Raw genomic sequence first — 22,664 nt, forward strand, 5'->3', positions numbered from 1 at the left:
ATTTTACCTCAGGAGTTATCGATTAGTTTTAAAGACAGCCTGTCACTCCAGCAAAGGCAGGAGTAACACTGTCACACTGCATGGCCACAGTAGCAAACAGTGGCACTGAACAATCTGGGAGCAACGTCTAGACCAAATCTCCTCAGTGTGGCTGTCGGCCACAAATGGTCAGGGACAGCAGATGTGCAAGAGAAAGCCATAGCAGCTTGCCATTGATTCACAGCCTGAATGGGCAGGCTAATGGGGTCCTGTGATGGACCTGCCATTGATCACTTAGCCAGCAGAGCAATCACCCGGAACCAGACTGGAAAAGCTATTTATTAAGTAGAAAGAAATGGGGTTTCAAATCACAGTAACTGGGGAATGATTAGCAACAGGTAAAGATGTTTTGCTGCCACAGGAGGGGTCAGGAAAGTGGGAGATGCTCAGTAACCTCAGAGTTGTGATAAGGGGAATGGAACTGTCAAAAGAAGTGAAAGAGCTGAACCGAAGCACAAATGAGCACAGTCCCCTGTGGTGGCTGGAGCATGGGGGACATTTTATGCTGGTTTGTGATAAGGAAATAAAATTTAGTCTAGACACAGTGGAGAATCACCTGGAAGAAATAAGAGGAACCACCCAGGGTTGCTGGGTGCAGAGGGCAGGGTGTACTTGGCCACAAATCCTTGATTGTCATGCTTTGAAGGCTCCCTCAACAAGCAGGATAGGGCCAGAGCCAACATGAAGCATTAGGTAAGCTCTACAAAGAGAAATGAAAATTAGAAATTGCAAGAACATGGCCTGCTTCATCCCATTTTGAATACCAGCATTATTCCTGAACAGCCAAGAGTTTACTAGGGCACTTTAAAGTCATGTAAGTAGGTCAGCTTGTCACCAGAATCTGCTTATCCCCAAAACACGTGAAATTACTTCCTGACAGACAGCAGATGAAAAGCAGGCAGCAGCAAGACATGTCAGCTTCAGCCCAAGGGCGTATCAACAAGGCAGAAGATTTCAGAAAGTGCATTTTGCATTTGCAAGTGCATTTTGCTGCATGATGCCCAGGTCTAAGCAGTGCCAGAGAAGCTGCTCCTTGCGATAGCAATGGTGCTGCGTGGCCCAAGGCTCCCCCAAACAGTGGGCTGCCTGTGGGCTTATTCCCAGCCCTCCCTCTGGGAAGCACAGAGCAAATTCTGGAAAAAAACCCAATTCCACTCAGCCAACACTTTGCTTCAGGGCGAGTCAGTGATACAGTCCAGTGTGGCCACCCCTAGTCTCGGCGATGCAGAGATTATCTGCTTCTCTGTGGCAGCAGAAAGATGAATTTCCCTCCAATGCCATCGGCTTTCAGAGAGTTCCCAGCCCAGGGAAAAACCGTCCTGCGAGGCCTGGGGTTCGACCACCGCCCACCAAAGGGACGATGGTGCTTGGGTGGTGACACTCATTATTGCAAAAGGAGTTTTGCAGCTGTAAATCACTACAGAGGGATTTGAAATGGATGTTAATGGTAAAAAAGTCTCATTAGTAGAGTTAATTAGAGTTAGCGTTTATTACAGAGAGAAGCTATTTTTTTTTCACTTTTAATTAAAGATGAGTTAGAACTGTTAAATATTTAAAATGTTACTTTTGCTCAAGCTAGCACTTACATTGCTAAAAGCGATATTATTTCCTTTAATGATAAAATAAAACATTGGCCAAACACCTGAGAGAAGCTTTCTTGACACCCAGCTGGGAGATATTATGAAACCAGAAACAAATATTTCCACAGTTTTTGGCCTTTTTCTCCCCTGGAATACTTTGAAAAGATTTTCATCTCATGAAAATACCCAGTTGCCTCTGGTGAGCAGATGTAACGGCTGTGCTCCCTGCTGGCAGAGGCTCCTGGGCAGCCTGCCTTAGCCTGTGCAGCACAGCCTCTTTCCAGAGCCCCTGAAGGTGCTGTCCATGGCTGCAGGAGGAGGGAGGTGAGCTGCCTGCCTGGGTCCTTTGTTAGGAAATCAAAACCAGTGGCATCCCACCACACAAAAATCATCACTCCCCTCCTTTTTACTCTGTCCCAGCCACAAGCCCCTGGCAGCCCCACCCTCAGCGCCCTCTACCATGCCCAGCCTGACACCGGCCTTCAGTAAAAAGGTCGATAAAAAAAGGTAAGAGCCATTTCACACATGTGACAGAAGGTAACGGTGCGGGCATCCAGTGCTTCCCACCGTGCTTCCCTCCTGATGTCCTCACCCACACGCCCATGACTGTCCGTCTCAGCTCTCCCTTTTCCTGTCGTTTCCGTGCAGCCAGCCGCAGCGGCAGCGTCGGGAGGCCCGTGGCGAGGTGCACAAGCAAGGCAGGTAGGCAAAACCCTCTGGCGGCTGCTGCTGGCCCAGCCCCACTGGCCACATCCCTGTGGCTGGGCTGAGGCTGTGGCAGGGGAAGGGGACACCACTCGAGCATGCCAGTCATATCTAGGTAGGAGTCATGCCATTAGCAGGATCCAGCAGGCTCCAGAGGAAGCCACATTACCTGACACCCTCATAGAGGTGAGGTGTGATGCCATGGCCATTTGTCACAGTCCCTTGGGTTTCGCATTGTGCTGCTGCACAGTTTTTGTTGCCCTTGCTATGTGAGTGGGCGCCTTCCCTCCGAGCATCCCTTCTGCAGACCTGAACTGCCCTCCATGAGCTCTCCATCACACTGCTCATCCCTTCCTCTGCTACTGCCAGGGAGAAAGCGTCTTTCTGAGCACAGTCAAGCCTGCTCATAAATGTTGAAGGTTTTGCCAGTGACCTGCTAAAATCACTTCCCTGTCTCAGATGGGAATAAACCTTCCCTGATGCACACTCACAATGCCACAGGTCTTTCAGAAATTGAATTAAATCTAAAGCAGAAACAGGAGACACCTTTTAAAATGTCTGAGGGATAATTCTGGAGGGAAGAACTAACTGATGGAGGTAGACAACTTGCCACTCCTAGAAATTATTAAATGGAGACTGGCCATCTTCCTAAGATACTCTGTAGTCCAGATAAAGCTCTGGGTTTAAGAGAAGAGTTGCTGATAACATCACTGGTCTCTTTTAGGAGATTGTTTTATTGGCTTCTCATGGTACAACTGCCCACTAGTCTGTGAGAAGTAGAGCATGGCTAAGCAGTTTCATTTAGAAGGAGCTTTATCTCAGGAACATATTCCCCATCAAGTTTCTTTGTTGTCCTGTACTCCTTTAATCTATTTTTGACTTGTCTTGTGTGTATTCAGACAAGTGCCTCTCTGAGCATGCCATCTTTTCTCAAATGGAGAACCAGCAAAATCTTTCCTCCCGTTTTTGAGCCCTCCTGCCACCTGAGCAGCTGGCAAGCAGCTGGCTCTGAGGGAAGCAAGGCTTCACCTACACAATGAAGCAACTGAGGAGCTGCTGCCACCACCATCCCAGCCAAAGCACTGGGGCGCTGAACAGCATTTTGCACCCTGGATATGGAGGAGGAGCAGAGCATCCTTTGCTCGGCATTTGGTGCAACTCCAACAGCTTCTGGAATGACCCTCCCAGGCTCCTTAATGCTCAGAGACCTCCCAGGTCTTTAATACTCCTTTTTATCCTTGCTAGAAATCTGGGGCAGGAGCTAATCATTTTATCCCAAGTTAGAGGATGGCCTGACTCCTGGCCTGGTTCCCAGCCTGTCTCCATTTTGTTCCTGGGCAACAGCCAGTAGCTTATTTGATATATTGTTTCCCTAATTCCCGGCCTCACGCCCCACTTATCCACACACACTATTCCTCCAGCCCACACTTTTGAATTATTGTCTCCAAACTGTGCTATAAGCAGAAATAATTTTACAGAGACAAAAATTCAGCAAACAAATGTTTTCTTAGTGCTAGAATTGTCACAGGTGCCTAAGCTGTATGCTTAGTGCAGGAATCATTTTTTAATGACACACTGCCAACCACTGCAAGAAATCTCATGGTTATGGTCTATGGGGTAAATGATCTAAAGGGTAATAGAGTGAAGTGGGCGCGTACTTCTCCCAGGCACTGCTCAGGGCTCATAGCTGTGCTTCTCTCTTCCTGGTAGCCCAATCCTAAAACGAAGCCCTGACATCACCAAAGCTCCCCTGATGAAGTCAGAGCAGCTGCTGCGAATAGACGACCATGACTTCAGCATGAGACCAGGTTTTGGAGGTATGAAACATGCACATTTGTCACTGTTCCTGTTTTACACTGTCAATTCTTTATACTGTAACACATACTCAGGTGAACAAGCAGATTGCCAAGCAGAGCCTTTTCTGTCTCTAATTTTTGTTACTTTGTGAATTCATGACATAAGTGAGGGGGATAGGTGTGCACTGAAATAGCCTTCTTCCTTGGATGAGCAAATAGGGTAGTCAAAGCATGGAAATGTGATTACCGGCAATATAATACTCCTGGTATTCAGTGGCACTTCTGATAAAAATCTGCAAATACACCTTATGTTTATTCCCAGATGATGGGGAAATTCTAAGACTTCATCTTACTATGGTGCTGTGTGTGCATAATCAAATCCTGTACCATGCTTACTGACCTGGCCATTTCCTTTATAACCCAAAGGAAAATATTTTGTCTGCCATGTGTTAATGTTTGCTCACAGTTTTGTGGCTGTGTGCTAAAGCAACCTAAGCTTTCAGGGAAATAGATGAAGTGGAACACGTTTTCTTTCAGCCCACCGGATTAGAGAATGCTGTAATTTATCTACCCTTTCTGGCTGACAGATGGTCATTCAAATCCAGGATACCATTATATACTCTGATGGAAGAAGATTTTATTGCTAAGTGCTCAATATACCAAATACCAGCATGTTCAATTAATTTAAAAAGGTTTCAGTTTCATAGCAGTCCGCTAATGTGAGCATTATTTGTCTTGACGGATCTCCTGGGCTGTAATTGCCAGAGGTATATGAGGGGCTAGTCAAAGCCTGGAGGAGGGAAAGAAGATCAAAGCCCCTATTATGTGGGGTCACAGTTGGAACCTTCCACTTGGGAGCCCCAGGCTCAGTGGCACATGCCTGTGTCCTGCAACACATCCCGTCCCGTCACCCTGTCTTCTCCACAGCTGTGCACTGAGTGATGTGAAAGCCAAATACACAGAGTAGTTCTCAGGGATGTTATTAGCCTGTGAGTGAAGCAGAAGTGAGGGAAAAATTTGGAGTAACTCTCCCACATTGCCTTAGCTGTGCCTCCACTGCTCTCCATGTGAATGCATGCTCTGCCAGGCATCCATTTTGCAAGCCCTGGACCCGAGCACTAGAGCTATAATAATTAAAATTGCTTTTAGTTTTGAAGGGACATGTGTAGGATGACACAATAAAAAGAGAAAGTCAGTAATAGGTCAGTATTATTGTGGATTTTGATTGTTGTTAGGAGGTTTTTGTTATGAATTCCAATTGCTTCTACTTTAAATTGGTTTACTGTTCTTTCTATTTCGGACTGAGCATCTATTTTTATCTCTAAGATACAAAAGCCAGAGGAGTGCTTTATACTTTTAATTCTTTTCCCCCAGGCCCTGCAATTCCTGTTGGGGTGGATGTCCAAGTTGAAAGTCTGGACAGCATTTCTGAGGTGGACATGGTAAGAGTCGTAGAAGGACTAAGGTCAGATGGAACCTCAGGAGACCATCTAGCCCAAACTCCTGCTGAGAGCAGGGCCAGCTGGAGCAGGCTGCTTGGGTTTGTGTCTGTGGGGTTTGAATATCTCCAAGGATGGACATTCCACAGCCTTCAGGAGGCAGATTTGGGTTTGATCTGAATCTGCCGACAATTACTCCTATTGACCTCATTACCATTTCATCTCCTTTGAAGCACAGGGAAGAAATCTGACATTTTCTTTTCTCTAGGACAAAATTATACAACACTGCCAAGATTGTCCCAAAGGATTTGGGTTTTTACATTTTCTGGAGAAGTGATAACACGTTTAAAAGCTCTGAGGAAGACCAATTAATGTTTTAGTTTTAAGGCACTTTGATGTACTGCAGACACAGTTTGACTTTGGCCATGTTCTGAGGTGGTTGAGAGCCAGCTAACTCCTAACCAGAAGCCATGTAGCCATCCTGAGAACAACACTGGTTCAGACTGGTAAGACCTGCTCTTGACAGGGCAGCCAGTTCATAGGGGAGACGTTTCTCCAGAACTTGCCTTCGGTGCATTAACAGTGGTATCATCACTCCTCTTGTGTGCTGGGGACCAGCATAAAGCTCTGTTGGTTCTTCCTGTATCTTCACACTGATGCTGAAGTAGGAATTCAGGGGCACACAGGACCAATGCTGGTGCTCTGCACAGGCTAAATTCCTTACTGAGTCTCTGTCCTTCACTTCCCACCATACAATTATAGTAATGTGAAAACAGTCAGTTTTCAGATGCTCTTGAAGAGTTGCAGATTTTAGTCTTGATGATTTTTTCTGGAGGGGTTTTTTTCATCATAAAAAAATGCTGAAAGTAGGATATTATTTCTGCAGGAGATTTTCCATGGGAAGATTTTACACGCATACATGACATGTAAACACCAGCCTGTGCAGGAGAGCAGGACAGCAGGGGAACAGGAGATGGCCCTGCATGTACATCGCAAGATCCACACCAATTTTATTCACCCTTTCAAAACCCAGAGTTTGTCAGACCTACCCTGTTAGAGGATCCCCAGACTCTCTCAGCAACTCAGCTTTTGCTTTGAAGGGAAAAATCACACCCCAGTCAGAATACTTTTCAAAATGTTTTGCTCTTTCAAAAAATGTATGAAACAGCTCTGAAGCTTTCACAAAAGCCCCAAATTCTCTGTGCTCCTAATTAACAGCCATGGGGTTAAAGAGCCTGCACCTGACCTCCTCCCATGTCAAAGCCAGGAACATGGCAGTGTGGCAGCACAGCTGGTGTTCAGCAGCCATCCCGCTTGCATACCAGGCTCCTTGCACTGCAGCTATTTCAGCTTTTGAGCGGGCCAGGATATCTGCAGTCAAGCGACCACCTGCAGGTACAGCAGGGTTGCAGTGCTGAGGCACATCAGGGTACACATTCTCCCCAGCCCTGGGGAACCCTCCAATTGTCCCCCCGTCTCTGGTGCTCTTGGCACCCTGACCGCCAGCCATGGGGAGTCTCAGCTTTGGCCTTTCCTGGGATGGTCCCAGCCCTTCTGGTTGAGGAGAAAGCTTGTGAAGCCCCTGAAAAGCCTTGGGGCTTGAAAGCAAAGGGAAAGAATTTAACTTAGAGGATTTTAAAGTAAAAAAAAAACAAACCAAACCAACCAACAAATCGGCTCAGTTTTTAAGCAAGCATTATGATTTTGAACGACTTCCCCTGGTTTTTAAATACTGCCCCTGTTCCTCATGTAACATCATGCTGCAACACCCAGCAACATGAGAAAAGCACTGTATAGCCTTGGGTAAAAAAAACATTCAGGGTCAATTTTGGCTGTTTGCAAAATAATGATGGAGAAGATGTTATATTGTCAGAATAGATTCTTTTTAACTCGTGTAGCTTTATAGAAAAAGGCCATGGTGCTTTTCAAGATCATTACTTGATTTTTAAATTAAGAGACATCAGTGACAGAGATATTCACTCTGTACTAAATTTAAGCTTGAGGAGTTAGATATGTCATTCTTTCCTTTTTTTCTCCTACTTTCTGACTATTTGCAAGAAAATGGTAAAATAATAGAGGACATTATAAAACTTCATTAAGATTTCACAAATCAGATTATTTTTGTCCAATTAATGTAAAAATTTATAAATATCTATTATGGGCCAGAGACCCTGAAATTAACAGAGCTTTTGCAGAATGTGCAGCTGTTTTATCTGGAGGAAAGATGGGAAGAAGGAAGAAACCAGATTGTTACTGAGGATTGGAAATTCATTTGCAAACATGATGGGAGAGCTAATAGTGTTTCTGAGAAATGGACCAAAAGAAGAGGGAAATATTATATAGTTGTTGCTTGGGGGATTTTCAGATGATGCATTGTAAAATATTGTGGTTCCCAGTTTAATGGCCTAAAACTAGTATTAATAAATCTTTCCTAATGAAAGCTGACAATACTTGATTTTTCCACAGCAACCATAAATGTAACTTTATGAGAAAAAGTGAAGCATTGACTTCTCACTGAAGAACAACTGTCTGTCAACTTACTACTGTTTAAAGGACACATTAACACACAGGAGTCAATGTAAAAGGTTTCCCAGAACGATCTTCTTTAAAGTTGAATACAGGGAAAAGATGTTAAAGAATGCTATAGATTGGATCAAATTAAAAAGAAGAAATTCCATGGCCAGTGGCTTTGGGAGCTTCAGTTAGATGCGATATAAAGCATTTCCAAAAATTATATTGGCCTCTAGTGTAATAATAGCACAGACTGCAACTAAGAAACCACTTCTACTGGAAAAAGACTGCAGAAAACCCATATTTCAAAATGCTTGGAAAGTTTTGTGGAAAAAAATTCAAATGTCAAATAATTTCAAAAATCCCCACCCAAAGCCCATCTGGCTTCCTCTACCCCAGACACCAGGGCAGACTGGTCAGTCTTAGACACTTTCCTCAGTTTATGGGCAATATATTATGCTACACTTAGAGATACCATGCTTATAAACATGTGTGTGAGCTATCTTCAGATATGTGAAGGCTTCATTTGAAATATCAAAAAGGCAAACCCAAGTTTATGTGCCTCTGGGGCCTGACTCCAAATACAACAGAGTCAGATGCCTCAGATCTAAGAGTACAATATGTGGGGAGAAAGAGCAAAAGAAAGCCATTTTGGTCAAATACCACGTCAAGATTTCAGTGGCTGTGCTGGAAGAAGAGCTCCCACTGCAGCAGGCTCTTTCAGCTGCCTGGGGAAGGCAGTTTCCAGAGCAGTGTGAAGGGCAGCACAGGCAGCAAATGCTTCTTCACTGTTGGCTCCAGATACGCAGCATAATCTAGTTGGGGGATTAAGTGGTTGGCAGCACTCTCTGCCTACTGCTGCCTCGACATGTCTGCCTTTTGGTCCCTGGAGCGGTTCGCAGACACCAAAATGAAACATTTGCATTTCAGAGGTGGATTTACCACCTGGATGGCCTCCGATTTCTGAACCCAGTAAGTCTGTCTGACCTGTGGAATAAACAAGCTGCAGTTAGCCATGTTCCCTGCAGTTCAGGGAGTGGGTGTGCCTTCAGGGATGGTGCTTTACAGATCGTGGTTTGTCCCAGAGAGGAGAAATCACTGCTATTCCAATAAGGTGTAAGTTGTGACACAAACTTGTTTGTTGCAGGACTTCACCATGACGCTTTACCTGAGGCACTACTGGAAAGATGAGAGGCTGTCCTTCCCCAGCACCAACAACCAAAGCATGACCTTTGATGGCAGGCTGGTGAAGAAGATCTGGGTCCCTGACATGTTCTTTGTCCACTCCAAGCGTTCCTTCATCCACGACACCACCACAGAAAACGTCATGCTGCGGGTCCAGCCAGATGGGAAGGTACTTTATAGCCTCAGGTAAAGCTGCATTCAGTCAATGTGAACTATTAGTGGAGTGAGAGAGAAAGTGGTTTAATTGATTCCTGTATTGTGTTTTCGCATGACTTCATACTAAAAAAAAAAAAACCAAAAAGAATGAATGTGCTGACTATCCACCAACATCTTAGTCCCTGTGCAAGTGCAGTGCCTGCTGCAGGAAACTAATTTCTGTGCCAATGTTGCTAGTTCCACCAGTGTCCTTTTGCCTTGTGTGTGTGGTGAGCCCCTGCTCCTGCTGTTGGGAAGCTGTGGCCAGACGCAGCAGTCGCTCGGGCAGTTCACAGGGAACCAGTGGGCTCAGTCCCCATGGGGCACTGCTGAAGAGGCAAGGCACAATCTGAGGAAGAGGGCAATGCCTAGTAATAAACAGAAGTCCTGAGCAGCTCTAGTTACCCACTTCACTACACAACAGTCTCTGGGCCTAGCAAAATGTGCAATTGCTATTCTTACAGGTAATTTCAAAGAAGTATAAATTATACTGAGCGCAACTTTAGCTTTATGATAAGTAACAAAACAGATGAAACATCCATCAGCACGTGAAGTGACAAGCTTCAGAGCAAGGGTATATAGATCCTGGTGACTCACATGTATGGCTAGAGCAACCCAAACACTTGACGTTGGCTCTTCCTACTTTTTGCTCACATTTCATGTGAAATGCATGAAAGTTCCTTGAAGGGGACATTTTGGGTAAACTTTGTTTTGTCCTCTGGTTTGAGGGGTGATCCCAACCTGGCTTTCACCCTTATTTTCCAACTGGTCAATCAGCTTTGAGAGGAACATTGCTGACCTAAGTCTGAACATTATTAAACCAGGATTTTTTTCTTTCTAATAAGTAACACTTTCTTAGTTGGAGATGTTAAATGAGGAGCATCTGTCAATCTCTGGAAGAAACTAAATTTGGTACTTCTGTTTTTCTTGGCTGCATCTCCATCCAATTAAAAAAGAAGTATTGCCAAATGATCCATAAAAACCTATTAGAGAGGAAATTTTTGTACAATATTCTAATGCAAGAATGTCAACATCACCTCCAGAGCAATGAAATAGCAAAATACATGATAAATTAAAAAAGCATCAGGTGATGTAATGTATTCTGAAGGACATAAAAGAAGGAAAATCTGACTGATAGGAAGTCAGTATCAGCAAGATGCATAGATAACTAATGATAAGGTTGCAGAACACATTTCTTGAGAAGTCTGTGGAGGTCTTTAAGGACATGTTAGACAGCAACCTTAGGAGTGGCAGAAGTATTACTGAGCCTGACATGGGATGAGGAGATCAACTTCTCAGCCTGCCAAGGTGTTTTATGATTTTATGAAAGGAAGGCAAGCAAAGCAATTCTTGATTCCCTATGGGGTATCAGTTTGACAAGAATTTTCTTGTTCTTGGTTATTTTTATCTTATTGTTCATTGTAATTCACAGCCTGAACAGTATCTACCTTCTCATTATTAGAGCTTTTTCTTCACTCAGCATATTAGACAAGGTTCAGATGTTCCTTAGACCTTTGCAAAGTTTGCTCAGGTCCTTAGTACTATAAAAAAAGGACAACAAAATGACATAATAGTCAGCTATAGCATGCATGCCTATATACGCTTTCATTTAGTTGCATAGTAACAATCATCTGCATTGCAAGCATTTATGGTTATCTAAAGCAGATGGGAACAGAAGAATAGCAAACTACTCAGATCCTATCATGCAGTCTTGTGCTTAAACTATTGTCCTGTACAAAATGGTGGTGAATGTTTTGAATAGCAAATTGGCAGAGTTTCATTAGTTTATTCAGTGGCAACTGCAGGTTAGAGTGCTTTATGAACACAGGGGAAGTATGAATGCTGGTCTCCCCTTAAAAACAAACTGCCTGCCTGCCTTTGCTTGTAGATTATATTTTTTCTTGGTGTCTGTCTTTTTAAGGTTTTTGCCAGACCTTGACTTCCACTGTAGACCTCACTGGCACCTAAACAACAAATCTGAGCCAAGCACTTTCACTCAAAGACTAAATCCAGAGAGGAAAGCAACATCAGTGGGAACCCACACATGCAGGACTACTAACATAAGGGACTGCACTGTGGTTTTATCATTATGTGATTAATTCTTTCTCCATTATGATTTATACTTCTATCTTCATTTACTTCCCTAGAGTTCAAGACAGTTGAATCAAGATTTATGGATGTTTCCAGAGCCAACACAAAATTATGCTATTAAAAATGAGATAATCAAACTATAGCAAGACCAGATCTTTTGATTGATGGGGCAGAGAGTTTCAGCGGTCTCTGTTGCATATCAGCTCCAGCCCTAACTCGAGGCACTGCCTATTGCCCTCTGGTGGCTGATACCCATGTGTGATCACCAGGTTCTCATTGAGCAGATGCAAATTCACGGTTTGTGGAAAAAAACTACCTGCATCCCCCATGGCACCAGGATGGCTTTCATAAATGTAAATTGTTTTATTGTACAAAGCATCCATTGAAAGCACAGATCTCTACAGAGAGATGTTTGCTGATAGTCAAAGAGGAAGAAGTGCCTCTCTGCCCTTTGCCATTTTCTTCTCCAATATTTTTGTCATCTAGGAGCAATTTGTAATGGCCTTACTTTCTAGTCATCTTTTCTAACACTAGTTTCCTGAGAAGGAGAAATGGCTTTAACTAAATTGGAATGGCTTTAGCTGAGTGGAAGGTATTTATTTTCAGTGGACTGTTTCTGGCCAGATAGTTACTTAATAAAAAAATAAACTCACAGCTTTACTATTTTTCAGTCACATAAGAAGACAATTTTTTAATTGAGTTGTTTTTATTATTCCTAGAGTTACAGTAACAGCCATGTGCAACATGGATTTTAGTCGCTTTCCCCTGGACACACAGACGTGTTCCCTGGAGATTGAAAGCTGTAAGTAAAGCAGAGGTGTAGGGGAACCAAGGGCTGCACCCTGTGGGCACCCAAACTATGTTTAATTACATCAATAATTATACCGATAATTAAACTGCTGCTACATTCATGGGAGCTCTAACCAAAGTCAGCAGACTTCAACACTAAGAAAAACTCCCTGCTTATTATTTTTCACTAGAATTAGATGATGTCTGCAACAATGCAGTGTTTTTAAAAACCAGCTGTGACACTGCCTTGCCAGTGTCCCTGAAAGCCAACCAGGCTGCCCCGCTGCCACCCCGTCCCCAGAGGCCCTGGGCCACTTGCCTGCAGGTCAGCAGTCTCCAGCAGCACCTGCTTGCCCAGGTGCCCTCAAACACATACATAAATAGCCGTATCCCCTTCACGTGCATCATCTGCCCATCCATGGTGTAGAAACCATGATGGGGCAGTGACCTTAATCACCTTTTTCTTACATTTCTTATGCCTATTTGAGACAAACCCAGCTTATACCCACATGTAGCTCCTTTGTCCCAAGTATGACACATATACAAGTTGGCTAGATTTCATACAGTGACATACTTTTAGCTTTTTAGGAGGTTTTTTTCTTCTCCTTCTTAAGCTTCAATAAGAAATTATAACCTTAATTCTGTTTTAATACATTTATGTGTGATCTTTTTCTCCCTGTATGGGAAGAGATGCTACTAAATCCATCTGAAAGGATTGACATTTCTGTATTTCCACATGTATTAAAAAACCAAGACCTGTAATGTTCGTGTGTGCATCACAGGCAGAAATTTTACCCAAGAGTTTCTCCTTCTGCATGCCTCAGACCAGTGATAGATTGTTCCTCCCATTACTCCACGTAGGCTCGTTCCTCTAAGTCTCCTTTCCTTTGCTTCTGGTTTTAGGACATTTATAAGGGACAGTTTTTTAAGTTCTAATGTGGTGGGTTACCTGACACACATATGTGTGCAAAATTATGATTAGAAAAACAGAAGGGTTTACAAAATGCACCAGGCATCAGGCCTGAGAGCTGTGACAATGAGCTAGTCCACTCCTTGCCACAACCATACCCATCATCAGGGCAACTCTCAGCCAGGTGATGGCATTTGGCTTTCTCAGCTGGGACCTCACAGGTAGCCTGGAAGGTGTGTGGGCACACCCTGGGCTGTGGGTGTGATAGCAGCTGGTTTGGTGCACTGCACTGAGATTTGCTCTGCTCCTCTAGATGCCTACACTGAAGATGACCTCATGCTGTACTGGAAGAACGGGAACGATTCCCTAAAAACAGATGAGAGGATATCCCTGTCCCAGTTCCTGATCCAGGAGTTTCACACTACCACAAAGCTCGCCTTTTACAGCAGTACAGGTGGGTACCAGCATGCCTGCCAGAGAGTGGGCTGGGCGAAGAAGGGGTGTAAACCATCCCTCTCGACCTTGGCCATGGAGGATTGTCCATTGGGAAGGCTCCCTGTGGCCCATCAGACCTGCCTCTCTTCTATGCCAAGACTGCTGTCCCCACCACAGACTTCCATCTTGATGGTTATGTAGTCTGGAAAGACAATCCCTCTTCACCAAGGCTTAACATGAATTAAACTCTCTGAGTGCACAGGATATATTATTTGCTCTGGAAGATATGATCCTAAGAGACACCTTGACGTTGATAGTCAGTTCAGTAAGGAGTCTTTTCTGTAAATTGCAATGATCTGTGGTCATTAACTGTGTTTTTCTAAAAGTAAATGAGGTACTCCCCTGATGCAACATTACCTTATCTGAAAGTAGTTTGATCTTGCTGTGACTTCTCTTTTCCCTTCTCTCTGTTATACAGGGTGGTACAATCGCCTCTACATAAACTTCACTTTACGTCGACACATCTTCTTCTTCTTGCTTCAAACCTACTTCCCTGCCACCCTCATGGTCATGTTGTCCTGGGTGTCCTTCTGGATCGATCGCCGAGCAGTTCCTGCTAGAGTCCCATTAGGTGAAAACAATCTTGTAGTCAGCAGACCTGAGAGACAATTGCTGCAACTGCAACCTTAACCATCAAGATGGAATCCCCTGTGCTATGCACTGCCCCTGCATTGCTCTGTGGCACAGAAATCAGCTATGCCACACGTGTGTCCCCGTGCAGGGGACTGGCAATGGTACAAACTCTCCATCTGCCCTGCGGTGCCAAGCAAATGCCTTCCCTGCTTGCACAAGCACTAGCTGCATGCAGTGCAAATCAGAGAGCAAACATCCCACTCTGCTTTTATTGCTGTTAACAGAGACAGGGCACATATAGAGCCAAAGTGTCAGTATCCTTCAGACACTTCAGTGAACAAGAAGGTGAAAATCAGTATTAGCAGCCCTGACAAAATTTCAGTTTATTGAGTTTTGCTAGAGGAGGGAGGGTGGAGGTAACAGTCAGCTGAGCTGCACTGTTCAACTTGTTAAATGAGTTTACAGTGCAATGAGAGGGATTCAGCTTCCCCTTTCACAGCATCTTTCAAACAGATGAAGCCATATGTCAGAGGAGTCACCATGGGAGCAGAACTATGATATGGTCATAAATCTTCTTCTGAAGAGGATGTTTTGCCCTTAGCAAAGTGCTGTTTGTGTTTCTGCAGATTTTGGGCCCAAGCTTGCTTCTGCCTATTCCAGGCAACACAACTCAGGATTTTATTTATTATTTGTGATGGTTTAGCCCCTGCCGGGGTCTGAGACCACGCGGCCGCTGCCCCTCCCCCACAAAGGGAGTGAAATACAAAGCCCCAAGACTGAAATAAGGAAAGGTTTAATACAACAGTGCAATAGCAACACAACAAACAACAACAATAACAATAACAGTAATAGTGATAGCAATGAACAGAGCAAAATAGCTACCAAATACAGCAGTGAGAGGGACAGATGTACAAAACCACGCGTGCACTGCGCTCCCGCGCCAGGAAAATGTGACGCGCCAGGATGTGACGTCCGCATGGTATCTGAATAACCCGGCTAGAGCTCCCCCCCCACTGCTGGGGAAACTTAACCCTATCCTGGTTAAACCAGGACATTATTAAAAACGTATTCCGCAGTGGAGAGGATATATAGAGACTTAACAGAGATGGCAATGGGGCAGTTATCCATGTCTCTGTTTAGAAACAGCTTCCACTGCCTTGAGACATCAGTAAAAGGAGCATAAGGATTTGGGCCATGGCTTTCTGGAAGATGTAGCCACTGTCTTTAGCAGCACTTTTTAGCACCTAGATACTCCAGTGAATTCAATCCTTTGTGCTTATATACATAATTTCAACTTTCAAAGGGATCATAAATGTGACATATTTAGGCCCTGAAATAAGAGGGCCACAGAGAGCATCCCTTAGAGACAGGATAACACTGAACTGCAGGGGCTCCTGCCCTTGCTGATGTGCTCATTGTGCTCACCCATGGTGTAATGTGGGGCAGTGTTGCCCTGTGGGGCCCCATTAGTCTCTGCTCTTGCTCTGGGGAAGGCACAGACCAGGCGTGAGAGCCAGCTGGTGACTTCTGTGACTTCCCATGAAGCAGGACTTCTCAGGAGCAGATGGAAAACACAGGCCTGGGAAAACTGGTGTAAGCACCAACGGCAGCAGACAGACTTTGCTGGTGCCCATGCTGTGGAGGGGTTGAACTAGAAGCTGAAATACTCAGAATCATAGAGTCATAAAATATCTTGAGTTGGAAGGAACCCATAACGATCACTGAGTCCAACTCAATGTCCTTGTACCCCTCCAGGGACTGTCCTGAGCCTGGAGATGGGGTGCAGCCAGCACAGGGTCAAAGTGCTGCTGCCTGGCAATGGAGTGGGAGGCTGGTGGTGAGGTGAGGAGACTAGCAACATCCTGAGACTAGAACTAGAGCTGTTTTCACCAAAAAGACAAGAAAAGCCCAGTCAGAAATTAGGGCTGCCTGGACCCCCCTCAGGCAGTGAAAGCCATTGCCCAAATGTGAAAAATAATACTGCTAGGTAAATTCAGATGTCAGGAAATGGTAACAACAGCTGTATTTGTGATGAAGAGTCTGGTTTGAAAGTGTCTTACGGTCTCTCTGCTGGTGTATTCCCAGGGATAACCACCGTGCTGACCATGTCCACGATCATCACTGGGGTGAACGCCTCCATGCCTCGTGTTTCCTACATTAAAGCAGTGGACATTTACCTGTGGGTCAGTTTTGTGTTTGTCTTCCTCTCGGTGCTGGAATACGCAGCAGTGAATTACCTGACTACGGTGCAAGAGAGGAAGGAGAGGAAACTGCGAGACAAGGTGAGGTTTTCTATCTCCAATGCAGCTTTATGTCCCTGGGAAAAGGTATGGCAAATGTCTGGAAATGTTCAAAAGTTTGCAATTACAGTGTGCTGATCTCAGCTGCCTGGGGAGAATGCAGTGCGTGTAAAAAGACACCAGCAGTGAAGCATTTTGTGTTATAAAGATTTGCTACGAACAACCCACATCCAAGATCACTGTTCTTTCTTCAGAGTCTGAGGATCCTAACCTACATATAGTCCTCCACTGCCTGTATAAATGGGATAGGTTTTAGGATTTTACCTTTAAATATTTTTTATATTGAAGATCCAAACCTGTGAATAGCACCAGATGATACTGCATTTTGGGTTTCAGATAACATGGCAGATATCCTCCACCTTTCTCCAGGCACAGTCTAAACTTACACAATGGTCCAAATTTCCCCCTCCTGCCTTCATTACATTAAATTATAACCACCCAAAATTTCAGCCTAAACTCTTCTCTTCAAATGGGTCAAGACTCATACATTCCTCTTTGTGGTTTCCCTCTGCTCTTTTTGATTTTCTCCACTTCAAAGTATAGGTCCAACCTTTATTTACACCCTGATAACTGCGCTTAAGCCAAATGAGCTTTTCTACAGACAGCCCCACTCTCTCCCTGACTGCAGACATGAAAATGGAGAAGGAAAAAGCTGCTGCCCAGCTCCATCCCCTCGTTCTCCCTTTCATGTTCCAGCAGCCTGAATTCCCCAGTCTTGTCCCCTCCTCTGCTTTTGTAAGGAGAAAAGGGATGTCTCTGTATATCTGGACACAGCTCAAAACCATCCTGCACTTGTGTTCACAGCTTCCCTGTGCATGCAGCCTACCTCAGCCTCGGCCCATGATGATGGATGGCAATTACAACGACGGGGATGTGAATGAACTGGGGCACTACGTGTCTGAGAATGGAGATAAACAGGACCGAATGATGGTGCAGCTGGCGCTGGGGTCTGACAGGGGCTCGGGCAGGAGGAAAAACCAGAGATATGTCAGCATGAGGATCGACACTCATGCCATCGACAAATATTCCAGGATAATATTCCCTGGTGCATACATTCTGTTTAATTTGATATACTGGTCCATTTTTTCATAAATATACATAACTTCCATAGTCACAGACCATTATGACATTAAGTGAAAGTAGGGTCTCATAGGCTAACAGAAAGAAAATGGAGAATTGTTTTAATTGGAAGGAAGATTGATTTTTATTCAGGATTTTTTTAATTAGATGCAATTTATCTGTAGCATAAATAATTGTGCAAGTTTCACATTTCAGCAAAATATAGGATATACAATCTAAAATTTTATACTTATTTAAAGCTGTGCGATGTTCCTTCTTGTGCCTCACAGGCCACTATAAACTATTTTAACAAATTACTATAACTGCCAGTTGCTTATATATGGTGCATTCTCCATTTTGTCCCCCTGAAATAGCAATTCTCCAAGTATCTGAGTGAACACATACGTCTCTCAACTCAGCAGACTTATCACATTCAATACCAATAAATACAAGAATATGCAGATACTTGCACGTTTGCAGGATGAGGTCAGAAACGGTCATTACAAACACAAAATATTCAGTACTGGGAAACACTTTGGCAAGGTTATTGACAGCTACAGCTTGCTTTCACTGCTTAATGCATGCTGCCCCAGCAGTACTGCAGTTACAGGTCCACACAGGAATACTTTCAGACTTGTGCTTTGTCTTGATCATATTTAAAACAAAGAAATCTTTCCAAACAGATTTGACTATCTTTTAAAATACGACTTGCAATGGACATTTACTAAGGAATGAACAAAAGCCTGGCTTCCTGCAATGCTAAACCAAATCCTCTGGGAAAGAAGGGAGCTCTCCTTGGACCTCCTTATCTGGGTCAGCGGCAGTTTTGCTCTTGAGTTTCCTGGGAAAGGAAACTGGTTTCTCTACAGAATGATCCAGGGAAGACAATCGGGTGTCTACAAAAAGAACAAAACTACTCCTTTTCTCTGAGATAGCCCGGGTATTCCTGGTCTGTACAGCCTGAGAACCTGTTGCAGCCTGTAAAGCCACCAGTAATTGCACTCACTTCCAGAGAAAGCCTAGTTCATCTGGTTTTAGTAAAAGCGTAATAGAAAGGTGCTCAACAGTTGACAAAGCAGTAGTACGGACTTTATATTTGAGTTACTAAAGATACCATGCCAAAAACTTTGAAATGAAGTAAAAAGGAGCTTCTACCATGAGACAGCAGCTCCATTGCAGACCCAGGTACAACTAACAGACTCTGCTCTCACGCTGCATCCATCCCCCCAGCATCCTGCAGCCCACCGTGCCCTCGGAGCAGGCTCAGCACCCTCCAGGGCAGGAACAAGGAGACACAGCTGGAGCTGGGGGCACTTGGCAGTGACTTAAGTCCCAACCCGCCATCAGAGTTTCTGCAGAGCAGCCAGTCAGCGTAAATGGAAAAGGCAAAATCTATAATGCAGAAGTAGTAAAATATTTCAGGAAAACAAGAATTGGTTGCATGGCATCAGGGGCCTGTACAGGAACAGGAGCACCAAAGGTGTCTCAGAAGTGTGTTACACACCTACATCCACAAAGCTAACTGAGGGTTTGGGTTAACAGGACTTTAAACACAGTGCACGCTTTTGCCCACAATACAAAATGCATTATTTCCTGCACAGCAGATGCTGTTGTCTATTACAGGTGTAGCTGCTTCGAGAATCAGACCAAAGTAGTTGTGTCTCCAAAAGGTAAGTGAAGCTTCTTACATGAAATCTGCCCTGGACTGACTGATCTGCCATTCTATACATTAGGTTCATGACACAGACATTGCAGTTGTTTGAACACTCCTGGTTGTTGCTTTAATTTCCTATGTAAATAAATGTCATGTAAACATACTCCGCATTTCTTACAACTGCTAAAATCATGACCTTGAAAACTACCTATGCCCACCTTGCACTTACAGCCTACACTCCACAGATAAGGCAATGAAATCACAAAAGCTAAAATCATTAAAAGACACACCCACCCATAAGATGGTTTTACTACTCATTTCTACACAGGGGTTTTTCTTTCACATACACATACTATCTTAGCTTCGTTTTATCAAGTTTCCTTCTTATCACACTATTCTCCAGCGAGGTTTTTTCAAGAGATTAAAAAAAGGTACCTAATTTCTTAAACCATAAATATTTCAGTGAAACAAAGGTAGAAAGGTCATGCTGGCAAAGCAGATGAAAGGCTCGCCACCAGATTTGGCCACCTACCATATTCTTTATTCCCGATGGCACCTTCTCCCACAAATAGCTCCAAGATTTCTTGGGCACTACTTGCACAGGAATGTATTTAGATTCTCAGTATTGTTAGAACCCATTTATTTCTGCAATTTAAAACCAGCACAAACAGAAATGTGAGATTTTATAGTAAGCTTTCCAGCTTCATAAGAAGCTTAATGCTATGTAGTTCGCTGCAGTACTGTATGCTCCTTTATAGACTCATTAATCTCATACTACATACAGTATTTGGCTCTCATACTACATACAGTATCTGAACAGTATATTAAGGGAGATTTTGAAAATATAAATGGGAGCTGGACTTTTGAATTCCCTGGCTTTCAGTGGGAGACTGGTTTCTAAGTTCCCATGTGATTTTCAAAGTTCCCCTTCCAGCACATCTCCCTAAACAGATTCCCCAACCTCCATGTTTGGATTTACATTGTTAATTTACTTGTGTTTTATTTGGGAAAGTCTAGTGCCTTTTCAGTCTTATATAAATGTGTATATAGATGTATTCTATAAATACAGGGTATGTCATATACAGCCAGTGTTTGCTATCAACAACTGTACTCATTAAACATATTTACACACAGAGTTTTTTGGCTTTTTAACCTTTCAGTGTGTGGTTTTTGCATCCAATCATTAACACACTGGTCCTTTCCATTTCCACAATAAATCAAAGTGATTTGTTTGGTTTTGTTTATTTCTAGAAACACTCAACATCACAATAAAACTTCACATTCATACAGCATTGCTGTGTTCTCTACCTTCAAAAGAATGATCTCCATGAGTTTAGGTGTATGTAAGATCTTTTTGCAAAGGACCTGATTCAGTCAAACACCAACTGTCCTTAAATCCTGTGATGCCTATAGGGCTGGAGAGTGCTGCTATTTCACAGGCAGGGCAACATTAAGCTTTCCACCCCAGGCTGTGTACATTACAGTCCTCGTTCTTCTGGCCTAGGGTGATACTTTGCAATATAATTCAGACCAATTTCTTGGAGGTCAACCCAAAGCCCAGCCTGGGATGATGCTGATTGTAGAAGTTGAATTGCATTAGCAGGTCTGTGTGGATTAAGGATAGACACAAGTTCTGCCTGTGAGCATGTCTAGATTCAGAGCTTTGGATGCTGAAGTCTTTAAGGATGCTGATAATTACTGGCAGGGTGAAGCAGCAAGGAGGCAAACTTCAGTCAGCAACAGATAGAATAGTGAGAAGGCATGAAGGAAGATTGATAATCTCTTTCCCTCCCCACTAGAAGGATATTCTCTGATTATTGATATTGATTATTATTATTATTTTCAGAAAAACAGAAAATATTGATTATTATTAATCAAATCATTGGATGCCCCTCTCTCTACATACTGCATGCCCAAGCAAGTGATTCCCTCAGTACAAAACAGATCCAAATTCCCTGCAAGTCCTGATGAGCATGTAGAAACATCCCCCTCCCCCCCAGGACTCCTGCACTTGCTCATATGACAAGAGGCTACATGATGGAGCACCGAAGCAGCAGCAGAGAAATGAAAAGCCACTGAGACCACACGTACCCCATGTTCCACAACAGGACAACACAAGTGGCTCAGTGGCTGTACAACACACAAGGACTGTTCAGACACTGAAACAGATCTGTGAAAGCCAAAGTGTAGTGTGTGAGGCATGTTCCAGTATTCAAGAACCAAAAGTATATATAAACAGGAAAACTAACAAAAATTGGAACTCCTGATGAATTTTAAGTACTTATCAAACAGTTTTTATGAAACAAGACTCCAGCACTGGAATTGATGAACACGTACTACATTTGTGTGCTTTTATCTTCCAATAGGGTCTTAAGAAGCTAAGAAGAGATGGGCCATTATTACATTTGCCAGTTCGCTTTGAGACTGAGCAGCTGAAAACACAACTTTGTATAGGTATTTGAGCAATCATAAATGATAGCACTGCATAAATGGCTGTTAAGACTATCCACAAACACGTGGACTTCATTCTTTCCTATGACTGAGGCATTTCTTACTGTATTTTTAGATATAGACATTGAGATGCAGTTATGGCAGAAAAAAAATCCTTGATGAGTTTGTGAGGAACCTTTGGCTTCTATTAGTTCCTAAAGGAACCTAAAACAGCCATCTCACCCAACTGGCTTAGTAGAGAGTTTGGGTAAGAACTCCTAAGAGGGATGCACTTCTGCTCCCTAATAAAAACAACAAAATGGGGGTGCCAGCAGCAGTCAGCCAGACAGGCTGGCGGACAAAGGCTCTGCAGAAGGCTGCTACTTTCAGGACCAGGGAATAGTAAACCTTAGGGAAAAACAGGAAATCATGTAGACTGACTTTATTTTAAAATGATTTAATCCTAAACACTTCGCTCTAAATAAAAATCTGGTTTAAAGAATGCTGTAATCAGCAAGTTACAAGAAGATCACTCAAATACTAGACAAAAACTTACTTCAACAGCTAATGTGTTATGACTCTTCACAGGAACACAGACTTGCTCTCTGACTGCAGTGTGATCAGGTACAGAGCACTCAGACAATGGGAATGAAATGATTACAGATATATGATTCACAAGAACCTAAAGCTGCTTCCCATTTACTGTTTGAAGAAAGGCTGCTAGACCCTTCTACACCAACTAGCTTAACTCAGCAGGTTACAAGTTCTCTCCTTCAAATCTTTTCATAAAAAGAAATCCATCACATTTCATTATTTTTTTGTTTTAAATCAGGCATAGCTTTTACTGAAGTTCTAGGACAGATATTAAGTAAGGAAACACTGTAGCTTGGGGCTGGCAGAGGCTTTAAGTTCT

The 22,664-nt window shown here is 43.5% G+C and overlaps 1 protein-coding gene across 5 annotated transcripts in view; it reads left to right on the forward strand.

Annotated features, from left to right (window-relative positions):
• Positions 1-20,551, forward strand: part of LOC141921244 (gamma-aminobutyric acid receptor subunit rho-1) — a 33,299-nt gene extending 12,748 nt beyond the window's left edge. For 3 of the 5 annotated variants that reach the window (XM_074819575.1, XM_074819573.1, XM_074819571.1), the window contains 9 exons: positions 2,268-2,321; positions 4,035-4,141; positions 5,495-5,562; positions 9,218-9,441; positions 12,261-12,343; positions 13,554-13,694; positions 14,154-14,306; positions 16,394-16,590; positions 17,413-20,551. In XM_074819575.1, coding sequence (XP_074675676.1) covers positions 4,078-4,141; positions 5,495-5,562; positions 9,218-9,441; positions 12,261-12,343; positions 13,554-13,694; positions 14,154-14,306; positions 16,394-16,590; positions 17,413-17,700 — 1,218 coding nt within the window. In that variant the 5' untranslated portion in view covers positions 2,268-2,321; positions 4,035-4,077 and the 3' untranslated portion in view covers positions 17,701-20,551. Of the gene's footprint in view, positions 1-2,238; positions 2,322-4,034; positions 4,142-5,494; positions 5,563-9,217; positions 9,442-12,260; positions 12,344-13,553; positions 13,695-14,153; positions 14,307-16,393; positions 16,591-17,412 lie in introns of all 5 variants that reach the window. The other 2 variants (XM_074819574.1, XM_074819572.1) reach the window with 2 other exon arrangements.
• The last annotated feature ends 2,113 nt before the right edge of the window (positions 20,552-22,664 follow it).

Source organism: Strix aluco, chromosome 3, assembly GCF_031877795.1.
Source record: "Strix aluco isolate bStrAlu1 chromosome 3, bStrAlu1.hap1, whole genome shotgun sequence".
In the NCBI taxonomy this organism is placed as follows: domain Eukaryota; kingdom Metazoa; phylum Chordata; class Aves; order Strigiformes; family Strigidae; genus Strix; species Strix aluco.